The sequence below is a fragment of the Geotrypetes seraphini genome, chromosome 3, assembly GCF_902459505.1.
Source record: "Geotrypetes seraphini chromosome 3, aGeoSer1.1, whole genome shotgun sequence".
Classification (NCBI taxonomy): Eukaryota; Metazoa; Chordata; class Amphibia; order Gymnophiona; family Dermophiidae; genus Geotrypetes; species Geotrypetes seraphini.
Window position 1 is genome coordinate 66394628 of NC_047086.1, and position 18822 is coordinate 66413449.

General features: G+C 38.7%; 1 protein-coding gene across 1 annotated transcript in view; it reads left to right on the plus strand.

The window, feature by feature from the left end:
* LOC117357880 (collagen alpha-1(XXI) chain-like) overlaps nucleotides 1–18822 on the plus strand; it is a 381914-nt gene that overhangs the window by 286131 nt on the left and 76961 nt on the right. Inside the window, exons 25-26 of the mRNA XM_033939103.1 lie at nucleotides 16946–17017; nucleotides 18476–18511. Coding sequence (XP_033794994.1) covers nucleotides 16946–17017; nucleotides 18476–18511 — 108 coding nt within the window. The remainder of the gene's footprint in view (nucleotides 1–16945; nucleotides 17018–18475; nucleotides 18512–18822) is intronic.

The following is an 18822-nucleotide window of genomic DNA, read 5'->3' on the forward strand; positions in this document are numbered from 1 at the left end:
TATCCTCCAGTTATTAGAGGAGAAGGAGAGGATAAAAAGGTGCGGGGGGGGGGGGGGGGGGGAGGTCTACTATACCAAAGGCCAATCATATTTGGAGAAGGGGAGGTTTCTCTGAGCTTAACTGACCATTTCACCTTGGACAGCTCAGGATTAGGAAACTTCATATGAAAAGTACAGTCTGCACTGTAAGGGCTACTCTGCTTTTAACGTGACTGTAGTTATATTAGCATGTTTGGTATATCATTACATTTTTACTTTAGGATTTACAGTTGGACATAATGTGGTGTTAAAATCAGCAAGTGACTTGTGTTAACCATATAGTAGAGGATTTCAATCCATTCCTTGAGACACACCTACCCAGTATATTTTTAATGATATCCAGAATAAATATGTATGAGATAGATCTACATACAATGGAGGCAGTGCATATAAATCCAGACTGGGTATGTGCCAAGAACGTCTTAATACATTGACTCAAGAATTTACAACTCAATGTAGGCCATTTGTATATAACAAACCATTAAGGGACCCACAGCATGATTGCAAACCTTTTTCAGAGTGTTTGGTATTCAATTGGTTCTTCAGTGTGGGCCATTCACTAGTGTAAGAAAACACAAAGCAGAGATGGCTAAACAAATAGGGATGTGGTCAGCAGGCACTGAGTCAAAACACAGTCGTGTCGAGTCAGCACAAAATGAGTTAAATACTTTTCATTTTGGTCTGTGGTCCACATCTCTGTTTGTTCAGCCATCTCCGCTTTGTGTTTTTCCATCTCTCTCTTTCTCTTTATGTACTTGCTGAGAGTCTCTCCTCTTGCCTTGGGCACGAGTGCATGATACAGAGTTCATCGTATCACATATAGAACTGTTCTCTTATTGGATAAACTGGGCACACAAAGGCTTGCTGGAATAGTTGTGAACATGGACAGTAGATAATCCTTTGCTAATTAAGACCAGATTGACCAGAGTTGGCCAGATTGTAATTGTCATTAGTTGTGGTAAGGGATGAGTGTCCTATAGATGATATGATAAAGAGATAAAGAGACTTATGACTTTACTCCTCATAAGAGCTGGTACTCAATAACCTCCTCCCCTGACCATACCTGATCACCTACACCTTCTCATGCACAGTTGCAACTCAAGTTGGATTTGAGGTCTGATGCTCCCAGGCTGCTGGAATAATACTGTATGTAAGATGGCTCATAAACAAAGTTAGATCTCCAAACACAAGTGTGGAAGGATCATATAATACACAAACTACCCCTTCTACTCAAAAAAACACACTCCAAAGAAAACAGAGAATAAAGTGGAAGCAAATAATCAACTTTCTGTCAATGCAAAGGCTTTACCCCTGAAATATTTTCCCACTTATGTTTCACTCATTACGGTGTTTGTGGGAGGGGCTCTGAGGCTTTTTCCTTTGTAACCTCTCATATTGGTTGGCTTAGATGTTTGTAAAGCCTTTGCATTGACAGAAAGTTGATTATTTGCTTCCACTTTATTCTTTGTTTTCTTTGGAGTGTGTTTTTTTGAGTAGAAGGGGGTAGTTTGTGTGTCATAAACAAAGTTATTCATTTACCAAGGTAGTTAGTAACCTATGGTATTGTGATACCACAGCTTGGTGACTCCTATGATGATTCTCCTTTTACCACAGCTTGATATCCCCCCCCCCCTCTTTAATAGAACACATTCAATTTATTTATTTGATTTTTAGCCCGTCCTCCCAAAGGAGCCCAGAACGGGTTACAAAGTACATCCATAATAATCCAGACAGAGCAGAGGTGACAGTTTACATAAATTACAATATAGATGACAGTTTACATAAATTACAATATAGACATGACAATAAAACATATGTACTAAGTAGCATCTGGTGAAATTAAGTGACATAGGTGCGTTGACTGGGTGGCATTTCAGGGTGAATGACTTTAATTCCAGGGGAGATCTGGGAAATTCCAGACCAGTAAGCCTGACTTCAGTGTCAGGCAAAATAGTGGAAACAATTATAAAATAAATGGGGAATGGACACTAGTCAAACCGCTGCAAGGACAATCAGTTTATTGAGGTATTAACAAATTTAATATGTTATACATGTGTACTTGCAATTTTAATTTTAAATTTGTTGATACTTCAATAAACTGATTGTCCTTGCAGCGGTTTGATTAGTGTCCCTTCCCCATTTCTTTTGGTTTCCATAGTTCCATAGTGGGGTTGTATTTTTCCTTTTTTCCTTTGTATTGTTTGATACATTGGAAACAATTATAAAAAATAAAATTGTGGAACACATAGACAAACATGATTTAATGGGACAGAGTCAGCATGGATTCAGCCTAGGTAGGTCTTGCCTCACCAATTTGCTTGACTTTTTTGAAGGTGTGAATAAACATGTGGATAAAGGTGAGCCGGTTGATGTAGTGTATCTAGATTTTTAGAAAGCTTTTGACAAAGTTCCTCATGAAAAGCTCCTGAGAAAATTAAAGAATCATGGGATAAGTGGCAAAGTTCAGTTGTAGATTAGGAATTGGTTATTGGTTAGAAAACAAGAGGGTAGGGTTAAATGGTCATTTTTCTCAATGGAGCAGAGTAAACAGTGCAGTGCTGAAGGGATCTGTGCTGGGACCGGTGCTATTTAACTTATTTATAAATGATCTGGAAATTGGAATGACAAGCGAGGTAATTAAATTTGCAGATGACACTAAACTGTTCAAAGTTGTTAAAACGCATAGAGATTATGAGAAATTTGCAGGTAGACCTTAGAAAATTGGAAGACTGAGCATCCAAGTGGCAGATGAAATTTAATGTGGACAAATGCAAAGTTATGCACATTGGGAAGAATAACCCAAATAACAGTTACTGGATGCTAGGGTCCACCTTGAGGGTTAGCGTCCAAGAAAAAGATCTGGGTGTCATTGTAGACAATACAATGAAACCTTTTACTCAATGTGCAGTGGTGGCCAAAAAAGCAAACAAGATGCTAGGAATGATTTAAAAAGGGATGGTTAACAAGACTAAGAATGTTATAATGCCTTTGTATCGCTCCATGGTATTACCTCACCTGGAATATTGCGTTCAGTTCTGGTCTCCTTATCTCAAGAAAGATATATAAAGGGGATAGAACTCCTCTCGTATGAGGAAAGACTAAAAAGGTTAGGGCTCTTCAGCTTGGAAAGCAGATGGCTAATGAGAGATACGATTGAAGTCTACAAAATCCTAAGTGAAGTAGAATGGGCACAAATGGATTGATTTTTTACTCTGTCAAAATTACAAAGACTAGGGGGACACTCGATGAAGGTACAGGGAAACACTTTTAAAACCAATAGGAGGAAATATTTTTTTTCACTCAGAGAATAGTTAAGCTCTGGAACATATTGCCAAAAGTTGTGGTAAGATTGGATAGCATAGCTGGTTTTAAGAAAGATTTGGATAATTTCCTGGAGGAAAAGTCCATAGTCTGTTATTGAGAAAGATATGGGGGAAGCCACTGCTTGCCCTGGATCAGTAGCATGGAATGTTGCTACTCTTTGGGTTTTTGTCAGGTACTAGTGACCTAGATTGGCCACTATGAAAACAGGCTACTGGGCTTGATGGATCATTGGTCTGACCCAATAAGGCTATTCTTATGTTCTTGTCACTGAGTGGATCCCTAACGAAGCTAGTGCAAAACATGTCTGGTCCAACCGCTAAGTCCACCAATATGTAATTAAGGTTGACTACTGCCATTATAAGTAAAAATATCAAATACAAATAAAAATAAATATTAACTTAATTTATATAAATAATTATTTAAATATAGAGCTTGAAAACAAACAAAATGCAAATCTTTGAGCCGCGACAAGTGAGGATTTAACACATAATTCTCCCCGTGAAAGACTGTATACATGGGACGGTGGAGTGGAGTGGAGTGGAGTGGACGGTTTCTGAAGTCTTCGGCAAAGATAGAATGTAATGTGTATGAAGCAAGAAGAGTTGAAATAAGGATATTTATCTTAGAGTTATTTGAATGAGTATTTAGACTGGACGCTCCAAGTTGAAATTTCATATTAGTCATTTCGCTTCAGATTGAACAATATTTAGGTGCAAAAATTTATACTTTATATACTTGAAGAAAAACCTAGATTTTGGGCCTAAAAACAGGGGTGTTGGTTTATATTTGATTCTTACTACTACTACTTAGCATTTCTATAGCACTGTTAGACATATGCAGCACTGTACATTAAACTTGGTTTTTTGTTTTTTTAAAAAAATCTTTATTAATATTTCAAAGCTAAGAAAAGTGCAAAACAATATACATACATATAATAACAATCATAATAAGAACTTATAATCAAACAATGATAATACAGAAAAATAAAACCCCCTCCCCCTTCCAATTTTTCTATCAGGGAACAAAAACAAACAAAAGAGATATCCCCCCTCACACCCTCCCCTGAATGTGTGTGCTAAAACATCGGTAAAATAAAATAAAAGACAACTATAATGAAGCAACAAAAGACATCAATGGACCCCCAAACTAACAAATATCTTATTGAGCCCCAGGATGTCAGCTTTCATCTTTTCATATTTATAACATAGGCATATATTTGCCCATCAAAAAGTAAAACTAAGGCGATCACAGTTTTTCCAATTGCAAGTAATCATTTGCATGGCTATCCCGGTCATAGTAAGGAAAAGCCGACATTTATATCAGTCCAATGGGGGTTTACTATGTAATATTATCCCACTTATGACTACATCATATGTCAATGGAATCGATGATTCAAGTATGGTATTAATCTGTCCCCATATTGACCTCCAGAAGTTGAGTATCAAAAGACAATAGAACAACAAATGATCCAGTGTCCCTATGTCTAGATGACAAGTGCCAGCATCTATTAGACTTAGAACTATCTAACTTTTGTACTCTAACAGGGGTCCAAAAATATCTGTGTAACAAGAAAAACCAAGTTTGTCTCATTGAAGCTGACGCTGTACACCTCATCTTCCAAGTCTAAATCCGTGGCCATTGAGAAGCAGAAATCTGCTGCTTAATCTCAATGCTCCAAATGTCTCTCAGACTAGTTTTTGGTTTTTTGTTCAAATATTCCAATATTAATTTATACCACTGGTGAGCAAGGGACATTTGACGCTGGCGCACTCATAAGCTCAAGGTGTGAAAAATAATAAAAAACATGCAAATTGAGGCTAAATGCAAAGGTTTTGTTTCCAAAATATAATTATTATTTTTATTTGTTCAATCATGACACCAAAAGAATAAAGCATAATTGCGTTAGCCGTTGCATTAGCGGGAGAACATTATAGTTGCCAAAAATGCTGGCCTTCTGATAACGTGCTCAGTTTACTCAGTTTACTAAGGGGAGATCCTGCCAATCCAACCTGATCAGCTTCTTTGACTGGGTGACGGGAAAGTTAGATGTTGGAGAGTCCCTGGACATCGTATACCTGGACTTTAGCAAGGCATTCGATAGCGTACCTCATTGCAGGTTGCTAAGCAAGATGAGTTCCATAGGATTGGGCGACACATTGACGAAGTGGGTTGGGAACTGGCTTGGAGGTAGGGTTCAAAGGGTGATGGTGAACGGCACCCCCTCTGCAATGGCGGAGGTGATCAGCGGGGTGCCCCAGGGCTCTGTCTTAGGCCCGATACTATTCAATATCTTTATAAGGGACTTGGCAGAAGGGCTCCAAGGTAAGATAACATTATTTGCCGATGACGCCAAACTAAGCAATGTAGTGGGCAAAAGTACAATAGAAAAAAATTCAATGCCCGACAATATGATGCACGATCTACTCTTACTAGAGACCTGGTCTAAGACATGGCAGCTCAGCTTCAATGCCAAAAAATGCAAAGTTATGCACCAGGGTACCCAAAATCCATGCAGGACTTATACCCTTAATGGCGAGATCTTAACAAGAATGGTAGCAGAACGGGACTTAGGGGTGATCGTCAGTGAGGACATGAAGGCTGCCAATCAAGTGGAGCAAGCTTCTTCCAAGGCAAGACAAATCATAGATTGCATACGCAGGGGTTTCGTCAGCCGTAAGCCTGAAGTCATTATGCTTCTGTATAGATCCATGGTGAGACCCCACCTGGAATATTGTGTGCAGTTCTGGAGGCCGCATTACCGTAAGGATGTGCTGAGGCTGGAGTCGGTCCAGAGAATGGCCACCCGGATGGTCTTGGGACTGAAGGATCTCCCGTACGAAGAACGGTTAGATAAATTACAGCTATACTCGCTCGAGGAGCGCAGAGAGAGGGGAGACATGATCGAGACGTTCAAGTATCTCACGGGCCGCATCGATGCAGAGGAGGATATCTTCTTTTTCAAGGGTCCCACGGCAACAAGAGGACATCCGTGGAAAATCAGAGGCGGGAAACTGCGTAGTGACACCAGGAAATTCTTTTTCACCGAAAGGGTGGTTGATCACTGGAATAGTCTTCCACTTCAGGTGATTGAGGCCAGCAGCGTGCCTGATTTTAAGGCCAAATGGGATCGACACGTGGGATCTATTCACAAAGTAAAGGCAGTGGAGGGTCATTAGGGTGGGCAGACTGGATGGGCTGTGGCCCTTATCTGCCGTCAATTTCTATGTTTCTATTATATACTTTTGGCTCAGTGTGACATCATCAGTTTGACAACCAATAAAAATCAACAAAGGAGGTGTTTAAAATTAGACAAAGAAAAAAGTTTCAAAGGTGCTGAAAAGTTGTCAGCCTTAGAGGAAAAGAGGGCTCTCCCTAAGTTGACAGTTTCAAATTTCATGGATCTAGCCCACAGAAGCCTTCCTATGTTAGAGAAGGAGTCTCTCTGACTTAATTATTTCCAGATGTTGTTTTAGAATTTCTTTAGGTTGCAAATATATATATAATATGTTTTTTCAAAACCCATTCTTTTGTTCAATACACAGCCATACAATCATTCCAGGGGCCCCCATTCATTCATTCATAACTTGATTCATTCATATCTCGGCTATTCATATTTAATGCATTTTATATCTTAGTTTAGGACACGTTATCTTCTTAAAGCACATCTGGTATCAATTAACACCACGATGCTGAGAACAAAGACTTGGACACAACTGATCACAAAATAGATTCTAAAGACAGAGAAGATATAGAAAAGACAGCAATCAAAATGGAGTCCATGTATCTCTTAATTTCTTTCATGATCTAGCCTAATAGCAAAGTACATAAAAAGAATATTATTATACTTTCCCTTAGAACCTAACGGATGTAGCGGTATATAAGAAATAAATTACATTACATTACATTATATTAATCTGTAGTGTGTTTTTCTGGCCTTGGCTACATTTATATTCAGATTTTTATTCACCAGTTTGTCGTACGCTTCTATTGGGCGTGGCCTTAACTGACGCATATGCTTGTATCTAACTAGAATTACCCAGAATCATACGAAAAACAGGCACTTAATACTGCACTATCAAGTTCTGATATCCATTCCATTACCGTCCCATAAACATCGCCCCCTACTTGCCACGAGCCACTACTCCTCACTGGGTGGCCTGATGTCCTAAGAAATCCATCTGGAAGCATAGGCCTGGCAAACTATACTGATCATTTAAATTTCACCAATCAGGGAACCCCTTCTGAATGGCCTGCTTCAACTGCAACCATTTATAAACTTGAGACTTTGCTATGCCAAATGGTTGTTGCAGTTGTGAAAAATCAAGCATTCTCCCATTTGATATCACATCTTCTAAAGTACGTATACCTGCCTGCATCCAATGATTCCAGATGATCTTAAACTCACCAATTTGAATATTGGAGTTCAATCATATAGATTGACACGTGGATTGTTGTATTGGTATAGATCAGTGGTGTCAAAGTCCCTCCTCGAGGGCCACAATCCAGTCGGGTTTTCAGGATTTCCCCAATGAATATGCATGAGATCTATTTGCATACAATGAAAGCAGTGCATGCAAATAGATCTCATGCATATTCATTGGGGAAATCCTGAAAACCCAACTGGATTATGGCCCTCAAGGAGGGACTTTGACACCCCTGGTATAAATATTAGCTTGTCAATAAATTTTAATGTTTTCCATGTATCACAAAGAATACTATTGTCCTTATAAATCCTTGGCATCTTGATATTCAAAATATGGCATAATCGCAATGGGGACATGAGTTGCCATTCTAAATAAAGCCAATCTGGCAGATGCTCCAAGACTTCAGGAAGGATCCAAAACATACCCTGACGCAGAATAAATGCTTGATGAGATCTATAAAAATTTGGAAAATTTACCCCACCTGCCGCAATTGGTTTTTGTAAAGATACTAAAGCAATTCTAACAGTTTTACATTACATTAGTGATTTCTATTCTGCCTTTACCTTGCAGTTCAAGGTGGATTACATGATCTTAAGAAGTACATATTGATAAGATATTAAGAAGTACTTAAGGAATAGTTTGAACATTTTCTAATTTGCTAAGGAGTAGTTGGTAATGCAGGAGGAATTCGGAACATTATTGGTTGTGTTAATTGGTTTTATGTATTTTTTGAAGAGTAGGGTTTTTGTTTCTTTTTTGAAGGTTTTGTAGTCTGTGGTCGAAGTCAGAAGATTGGTGAGTTGTCGGTCCAGTTTCGCTGCTCTGGTGGCCAGTAGGTTGTCATACATTTTTCTTTGTTTGACATTTTTGGTTGGCGGGTGTGTGAATATTGTGTGGGTTCTCCTGTGTCTGTTTGAGGTGGAATGAGTTAGTCTATTGTTCCAGTAGATAGGGCTGTTTCTGTTTATAGCTTTGACTAGTAGGCAATGGAATTTGAAGTGTACTCTGGCTTGTATTGGGAGCCAGTGTGAGTCGTGGTATGCCTCTGTGAGGTGGTCGTATTTTTTCAACGAATAGATAAGTCTTAGGGCTGTGTTTTGTATTGTTTGAAGTTATTTCATCGCTGTTGCTGGGCAGGGGAGATAAAGTATGTTGCAGTAGTCTATTAGGCCTAAGATTAGTGATTGAATCACGAGTTGGAAATGTTTTCTGTCGAAGAATTTACCCAGCCAAATAAATTTAGTAAGAATATAATTTAATTTTTTATAGAAGGACCCTTGAAAATAAACTAGCAACATACTCATTTGGTAACAAACAACAGGCAAAATCATCATCTTGACAGTTTGGACTCTTCCCCCCCCCCCCCCCCCCCGCTCAAGAAAGATGTAGCGGGTTCCAATGCTCATGCATTTCTTTGACTTTCAGCAATAAAGATTTTTCATTTACTGTCATTGTGTCTTCCAAAGTTCTTTGAATCATAATACCCAAATATTTTATTCCCTCTTCCTTCCAAAGGAAAGGGAATGGATCAAATAATCATTTTGCACAATGTATATTTAATGGAAAAATCTCCGATGTACTCCAATTTATTTTGTATCCAGAGAATTTACCAAACCTATTTATCAATTCCAGTAAATGCGGAACGGTGGATTCGGGATTTCTCAAATGAAGCAAGATATCATCTGTATAAGCAGAGATCTTATATTCATGACCTGCATAAGGAAACCCCTGTATCTCCTTTGCCTGCTGTATTGCCAACAACAAGGGTTCCAAAACAATGTCAAAAAGCAAAGGAGATAAGGGACACCCTTGTCTAACTCCCCTCTTCAGGCAAAAACGTTCAGAAAATGTATTATTAATAGATAATCTGGCTGAAGGGGAACTATACAAGGTTTGAATCATTTGAATAAAACCTGATCCTATACCGAATCAATCCATTACTTGATACATGAAAGTCCATTCCACACGATCAAAGGCCTTCTCTGCATCCAAAGAGACAGAGAAGGCCAGATCATCCATAGTTTTTGCTAAATTTAGCATTTGAAATGCCAATCTGGTGTATTGGAAGAATGTCTTTGAGCAACAAAACCAGTTTGGTGCATACCAATCATATAAGGGAGAGCCTTGGCTAACCTTAGAGCCAATAGCTTAGCCAGGAGTTTACCATCTACATTAATTAAAGAAATAGGTCTCTAGCTCGAAACCAAAAGGGGATCTTTATTTGGCTTGAGCAAAATAATGGTTAAAGACTGCAATTGTACCTGAGATACAACCTTTAGTAAGTTGTGATTGATATAAATTTAAAATATGAGGTAAAAGAATAATTTGAAATGATTTGAAAAACTCCACCATAAAACCATCACCACCCGGAACGGATCCAGCTCTGAGGGACTTCAACGCTGTCTGGATTTTCTTAAGTGATATAGGTTCCTCAAGACTTTTCCTTATATGCTTGGGAATTTTTGGCCCCTTAATTAATTTAAAAAATTCTGACCCTTCAAGTTCTCTATCTGAATAAAGTTCAGAAAAATATAAAGCTTTATAAAATTACAAAAATTGTTTTAAAATATTTCCAATATGAATATCTGTAATGGCCACAATTTTAATTTTCCTCTTTTTTGCTTTAAGGTAATTAGCTAATAATCTTCCCGCTTTATTCGAGTTTCCATAATACAGAACTTGTTGAGAAAACAAATCTTTCTTAGCCAACTGTGAGGAAATCTTTTTATATTTATATTTAGCTTTCAAAAGAGCCTACAAAGTGATTTGATCCCAATTCGAGGCCAATTGTGACTCAAAATAATTTGTTTCAGATTAGAAAATTCAATTTTTAATAATTTCTTAACATGTGCTGAATACAAAATTATTTGCCCTCTCATTGTAGCTTTGAAAGCATCCCAAATAGTTTCTAGAGAGATTTCCTCCGAGGTATTGAGCTGAAAATACTCATGAATAGATTAGAAAGAATAATTGCCATGCAGCAGGGAAATTTTAAGAAATTTAAGGTTATTTGGGAGTCATTAACAAGATACTGTAAAGATTGAAGTTACTACTTAGAATAAATATTAATTTTTTCTCTTTTGTTCATACACGTCCAGGGTAGGTGGGGTGGGTGGGAATATTTTATGATTTCTTTTGCTTATGAATAACTGTTGGGTATAAGAGAGGGGATATTTGATGCGAATTTGAATTTGATGATATATTAAGTGATGTAAAAGTATAAATGTTTTATGTGTTACACTGTATTATGAGTTTTAAAAATGAATAAAGATTAACAACAAAAAAAAGAATACTCATGCATTTTATTTTGAATTTCCTCAAGAAAGTTTGAATCTGCAAGTTTGAATCTGTATTATTGAATCTCCACACAGGTCTACAAAAATCTGACCAAGGATTGGGTCTATACTGGCTTTTACAACCTGTTGAATTAACTGATCTGACACAAAATATAATCAATACGTGAAAATTATTTATGAACATGTTAGCTAAAAGAAAATGAAAAATGAAAAATCTTCCATATATCCTTCAATCCACAGGCTTGCTCCAAGTTATCCAAACCCAATGACGTCATCTGCCTATTAGGCTGTTATCTAATAGTGGATCCATGACAGCATTGAAGTCTCCGGCAATGATTAGATTAGATGTGACCAATGACAAGATTATTAGTTGGAGTTATTTAAAGAAGTCGGCCTGATTTGAATTAGAAGCATAATTGTAAAAAATCATCAGAGTATCATTATCTAAAGTCATATCCACATGAAGACCATTGGATCAACTTGTACATTACCAAACACAGCAGAGCATCTTTTATTAACCAAGATAGCCATGCCAGCCTTTTTGCCACTGCGGGAGCATAGAAACAATACTTAACCAATCCCCCTACCAATTTAGAAGCTTCCAGTTGCAAAAGGTACATCTCTTGCAAAAAAATAGATATCCGCCTCCTGCTGCTTCAAAAAATTTAGAACTTTTTTCCTCTTAATAGGGGGATTGAGTCCATTAACGTTTAAAGAAAAAAAATTTAAAAGTATTTTATTTGATTAATACCTATTAATAAATAACCCCTCAAAATCACATTAACCAGATATCTCCGTAGTACTTCCACACACATCCAGGGCCCTAACCAATAATCCCCCCTCCCTTACCCCCTCCATTTAAATAATGTGAAGACTTGGATGCAAGCATTGGATTGACAATCCCCAAATCCTCCGTCCTGCCTTGTTATCATTCAAAATCTAACCCAAGATCAATTTGATAATAATTCCATTCTCATATCCAATAATTAAATTCCCACATTGATAAAAATTACCTATACCAAACCAAAGAACTAACAAGTAATCCTATTACTTTACAATTAACCCAATTGTAGTATTCTTAGAAATTTTATTATACACCCTAAGATCCCTAGATAGATAAATTAATTTAAATAATAGTGTAATGCTGAATCTCTCCTTTCAAATATGGATACTTATACAATGAATCATCAACACATAAAAATTTAAAATAATCTAAAATATTGCATCTACCTTTTCCTTTGACATTCTGCAATTTTAAATCATATAATAAAATAATTTATTCCTTTGACCCCTAATACAATAATTAAAAAGAATTATTAATCAAGTTCCATCCCCCAACCAGTTAAGCTAATACCTCACATAATAACGTATACCCTATAATATTCCAATTATGATTCTAAAAACAATAAATGCCCCAAAGAATACCCCAATAAAAAATAAGCTCCTTTCAAAAACTTTCAAAACTTTATATAATGTAATTTCCCAAGTTTTAAACTTTAAGAATTATGTTTTAATACAAAATATAAACTCATAAATGCATATAAATGTAGCATCGAAACACCCAATGAGATTTCAAATTTTAAAATATAGTAAAAATTCAACTTAAACACTATGTGCTCCTTTTACTAAGGTGCGCTAGCATTTGTAGCGCATGCAGGATATTACCGTGTGCTACACCACGTGCTAGGCAGCTAGAACTAATGCCAGCTCAATGCTGGCATTAGCGTCTAGCTCGTGGCAATGTAGTGTGCACTATTCCGCTCGTTAATGCCCTAATGCAGCTTCGTAAAAGGAACCCTATATCCTGATATGTCTATAGCAATATTAGAATAATTCCTTAATAATAACTTATATTAGCATATTTATGTTTGTAAAACTCTATTTAAAAAATAAAATTGATAATATAGTGTAAAATTAAGTAAATATTCCATAAATAGTCCCATAGATTAATTTCTACATATTCTAATAGTTAACAGTGTCAGATACATTTCCAAACTTGGTCTTCATGGAAAGCTGGACTGCCCATAAACCCCTTGCAGGAAATTCTAACATTAATAAAGATGATTCTTGATTTAGATCCATACACATTCTTTATAGCTCATAGAACCTAAATATAGATTAATATATTCTTCCAAGGCATTCAGATCCTCATAACTCACAGTTTTATTATGATGAGTAACTTTCATGAGTGCAGGATAGAACAGTCCATATTTAGCTCCTATTTGTTTTTAACTGCTCTCTCAAACTCAGAAACCTTTACCTTTTATTTGCTGTGTTCTTCGCAAAGTCAGGGAAAAATAAGAGTTTTGAGTGTTTCCACTTAATGCTTTTTGTTTGCTTGGCCATATTGAGGATATCCATAGTGTGCTGAAATCGTAGAAGTTTAAAAATTACTGGTCTAGAACTCTGAGGGTCCCAACCCGAGATGAGATACAATGGGCTCTGGGGGTAAAAATTATAGAATGTGGGTTATAGTGACTGAATATTGCCACTACCCTTAGGGGAATGTCTTGTTCCACCCCAGTTCTGCTTCAGCACACATGTGGAGTGTCAGGAGCATTTAGAGGGAATTTTCAGCTGCACTATCCACAATGGGGGAAATTCTATAAATGTCACTCAAAATTAGGTATTGAAAAAAATTAGTGCCCAATGGTATTCTCTAACAGGTGTTCTAGGATTGGTGCCCTTTGTAGAGCTCCGCATAATATCGGGATTCACTCTCAGCTTTGGGCATAAGTTACACCAGCTGAAACAAAATATAAATCTTTGTGTGAAAGTTGGGCACCAATCCCCCAAATTCTATAACACTGTGGCCCAGATTCTCTAAATGGTGTCATTTTTTGAAGGTACTCTTAGACACCCAAGCTAAGTGAAAAACGCAATTTAAATGAAGATTTAAACTGATTTTCAAGGCACCTACCGGCACCAGAATCATGTCTCTGTAGGTACTTTACAGTACCTAACACCACTGTAGATGTTGCCGTAAAGCACCTGCGGCAGAAATGTAGGCCTGGAAAACCCTGGACTACATTTCCGGCATCTACCTTTGCCAAAAGCTTGATTCTCTAAACAGCGCTGTCGCATGATTAACATACAGTCGGCGGCTGCTTTTAAGGCGGCCACCAACAATGGTGCTGATTAGAGAATCCAGACCTGTGTGCATTTGGGGGGAATGCCCCTGACCCGCCAGGGCCGCCATCAGAAATTTCTGGGCCCCTTACTGAGCAATCCTATTGGGCCCCCCCACGCACCCCTCCCCCCCCGACGCCCTCCCCCCCTTCTTCCATGGGCCGAATACACACATACTTTTCTGCTAATGCTCCACCTAAGCCAGTCCCGTAAAATCTTCTCACATCCATTGGGTGATTTGGCATAGAGGAGATATTCATAAAAAGAACGTCCGTCAAGATCTTTACTCATAGACTGTGCCATTTGCTTTAAATCATCTTCCATCATTAATCCAAATTGCACAATTCTTTCTCTGTCTTTGTCCTGAATGGCATCTGGCCACATTGCTGGATCCTTCCAGTCAACAAATTTATGAGCAGGCATGGAGAACGCATTTTTAAACAAATATAGTTTATCCTTGTACTCCTTATGTAATTTTAATCATCTATGGATATGTTTGTATGTTTATTGTTCAAATGGTTTTATTTATTTCCCCAAATTTATTTTTGTTATACGCATTGAAAATATTTGATATTGCGTTTAAATCAAAATCTCAATAAACTTGAAACTTGAAACGAGTGCCCATGAGATTGTGGGAGGGTTAAATACTCAAAACTTAAAAGAATAACAATTTACTTAAAGTTTTTGCTACGCCAGCTTTCTGGTATCTTTACATACAGTGGCGTACGTAGCATATGTAACACCCGGGGCCCATCATTTTTTTGGCACCCCCCCATCTGTAAGAAAAACATGATTTTTAGTAACAAACCACACGTCACACATGAGTACCTAGGAAAAGGTAGCATCTTACATATTGCAGTGAGCAGTACATCAATACACCCATTGTAAAACTAAACAAGCCAGACCAGCACAGATCAATCCTACACCGTCAATCCTAACAGAAAACCATGTCTTTCGAACACACAGAACACAGAAAACACCTTCGCCTAGTATGGAATATGTCATCACAAATTAACCCCTCACTCTTTTACAAAACTGTAGTGTGGATTTTAGCCACAGTGGTAACAGCCCTGACGCTCATAGAATTCTGAGCATCAGAGCTGCTACCACCACGGCTGGCGCTAAAAAACGCTCCACAGTTTTGTAAAAGGGGGGATAAAATAGAAATACACAGTTTCAACGCTCTAGCTCAGAGGTGCCCAAACTTTTTGAGCTTGTGAGCTACTTTAAAATGACCAAGTCAAAATGATCTACCAACAATAAAATTAAAAAACACAAAGCACACTATACGCTGAGAAAATGTTAATTATCATTCCTATTCTGGGTTTTTTTCAAAGAGGTCAAGGCAGATGACTCTATGCATTGTCACCTCAGTAACAACCATACAAAAATAGACAAATATACCCTCCATCCTTTTTATTAAACCACAATAGCAGTTTTTAGCGCAGGGAGCTGCGCTGAATGCCCAGTGCTCCTCTTGACGCTCATAGGCTCCCTGCGCTAAAAAACACTATTGCGGTTTAGTAAAAGGGGACCATATTGTAAAATATAGACAGCAGATATAAATTCAGAACTGTGCATAGTAAGTGAAGGGAAGTTTTTATCTGGGAATTTACCCTGTTAACTATTAAGTTATTTGGGCAAATTCCTTTGAAAACTGTGGTAATACTGCCTCCACTTTGCTAAATTTAAAATAAAATCATTTTTCCTACCTTGTCTGGTGATTTCATGAGTCTCTGGTTGCACTTTCTTCTTCTGACTGTGCATCCAATCTTTCTTCCCTTCTATCAGCCTGTATGCTTTCTCTCCTCCACACCTCATTCCCTCCCCCAACTTTTTCTTCCTCTCTCCCTGACCTTTCTTTCTTTTTTTCTGTTTCTCTTCTTTCCTTCTGTTTCCCTGCCTGTTCCCTTTCTTTCTTTCTCCCTGCTGTTCCCCAAGCCACTGCCACTGCCACTGCCGCTGCCATCGGGGAACAGGACCCACCAATGGATAACAGGCCCCAAAGCCGACGCCGACGCCGACGCATGCTCTCCCTGCTTCGGGCCGATCAGTCTTCCTCTCCCCAACGTCAATTCTGCCATCGGAGAGGAAGTTCCGCCCAGCCAGGCAGCGATTGGCTGGCCCGAACTTCCTCTCTGACATCAGAATTGACGTTGGAGAGAGGAAGACTGATCGGCCCGATAGATTAGATCGCCAAGACAAAGTGAGTCCTGGGTGATCGACTCACTTTGCCTTGGCGAGCTGCTGGCACCCCTGCCTTAGAACACTGCCTAGGACCCTGAGGGAGCCCGGGCCCCCTGTCAGCTCCGGGCCCCTGAATGCAGGACTGGTAGTACTGCCCTGATGGCGGTCCTGTGACCCGCACATGCTCCTTCCATGGTCATGCCCCCTTTTCAGATCTGTGCAGAACACTTAGGCGCTATTCTATAAATTGCACATAAGTATGTTTTTGCATGGATCTGCTTTTTCTGCCCCATTTCAGTGCCTTGCATCTGATAGAACACTTTTTCTGTGCCTTAGCAGCATTTAACATTTGGCACCATATATAGAATTTCTCCTATTTCACAGATAGTGGACATGTATATTTAGTAGCTCCTGCTCAATAGTTAAGACTCTGAATTTTGATCCAAATATTTTTATAGAATTTTAAATGATAACTAAGTTTTAGGGAATATGTGTATTTTAATGCACAATACATTTGTGGTACTTATGAAATGTTATATTACTCAGGGAGAGAAAGGTGATCCCGGCCTTTCAGGTGAACCAGGGTATGCAGGCTTACCAGGAATGACAGGAGTCAAGGTATAGTATTGATTTCTATTTTTTGTTCTCTGTAATGCGCTGTGAGGCATATTTATTAAATCATTCTAAGCAGCTAGTGCAAATGTTAACTTATAAGTATAATAAGGGCTCTCCTGCAGCATTGCCATGATTTGCATCTTCCTCTGAGGCACCCACCACCATACCTATTCAAATCTTTGCTGGCCGTGAGCAGCATCTCTTACCTGCTGTTCGCACTGGCCTCATCCTTCCATCTGACATCACTTCCTGGTCCCTGAAAACAGGAAGTGACATCAGGTAGATGGATGAGACCAGTATGAACAGGAGATATGAGATGCTGCTTGTGGCCAGCAAACATTTGAACAGGTACGAGGATGGTAGGGGAGGGGTGGGGGAAGAGGAAAAGTGCTGGTGCCATGGCCAAGGTGGTAACCAGGGTGGTCCACCCCCAGCCTCCCATACTACACTGGCAGTCTAGTAGTGTGATCATTCTCTACCAACAAAAAAGTAGATGCCCCCTCAAGCAATGACCCAACCCTTAACACAAGCTCTCATTTTTCAGTGAAGACTTTCCAAAGATTAGCATCCCTTAATCTCACTCCTCCAAACCCGACAGTCATAGGTGCCTCCTTTAATCTCCTCCCTCAGACAAGGGTTCTCCTTCCAAGCCTCTCCCCTGAGTAAAGCCTTTTCCAATGACCACCAGCCAAATTTCCTCCCACTCCTGACCCACTCCCAGGGCTTACCTTGGCGAATACTTGGTTGTCTACTGAATAGGGCAGGATATGTCCCCCTCCTCTGTAGTCACATGTTCATCTTAGTTCAAATTAGCAGATATAACCCCTATCAGTGGTCTTGTGATATTACTGCTAGGGGGTCAAACTGTCAATTGCTCCTTATATGGCAATCATGTGTCAATCACACATCAACATCCTAAAGAGAATTGTATCTACATCACTGAACAGATGCTTTAAATGTAGGCCAGCATTATGCACGCCTAAATTTAAGGCGTCTGTATTCCACCTACGGATACGCTTAGGGATGTTTAAGCGTGACCAAGGTCACTTCTGGACAAAACCACATTCGTGCCCTGCCTTGGGCGTGCTTCATCGTCCCTATGCAGCTCCATAGACACGTTACGGACACCTTTAATGTAGGCGTCCTTTCTCAAACAATTTTTTTTAAAAACATGTCCTGATTGGTTACCAGACGGCAGTAGGATGCCTGCAATCGGGATGCGCATTTCAAGAATCGGGCCCATTTTGTATGCTGCATCTGGAGTTTAAAACAAACACTGACCACAGCAGTAAAATATTGATCTGATTATTTTTATGCAATTAATTTAATTAAAGTGGGCAGATGCAACTTTATTTTCCTTTTTACAACTGGCTGCAAGGATTCAAAAATAAAAATGCTGTTGTCTATTGTATAAAACCTTCTTAAATTGTATATTGACAGTATCTCAAACTTGCTTTACAGGGGAGCAAAGGAAGTCAAGGTGAGAGAGGGATCCAGGTATGAAATTAATTTTCATTTTCACATAAAAAGGTAATTTATAATGAAATTAATAATAGATAAAAATGAAACCTATTCACAAATAAAGCAACAAGATACTCTAGTACATTTAGGTGCAAATTCTATACACAGCCTCCAGATTGTAGGCAGTGGTAGGCGTTCTACCACTAATCAGCCAATCGGGACTCACCTTTTCTTAAAAAAAAAAACCTGAGGCAGGCCGCCTACACTGTAGGAATCTGTCATGGGTACAGGGAGGTGCCTACGGATGCTTAAGCTTGCTTAAGGTTGGGCGTGGGCGTGATTTCACC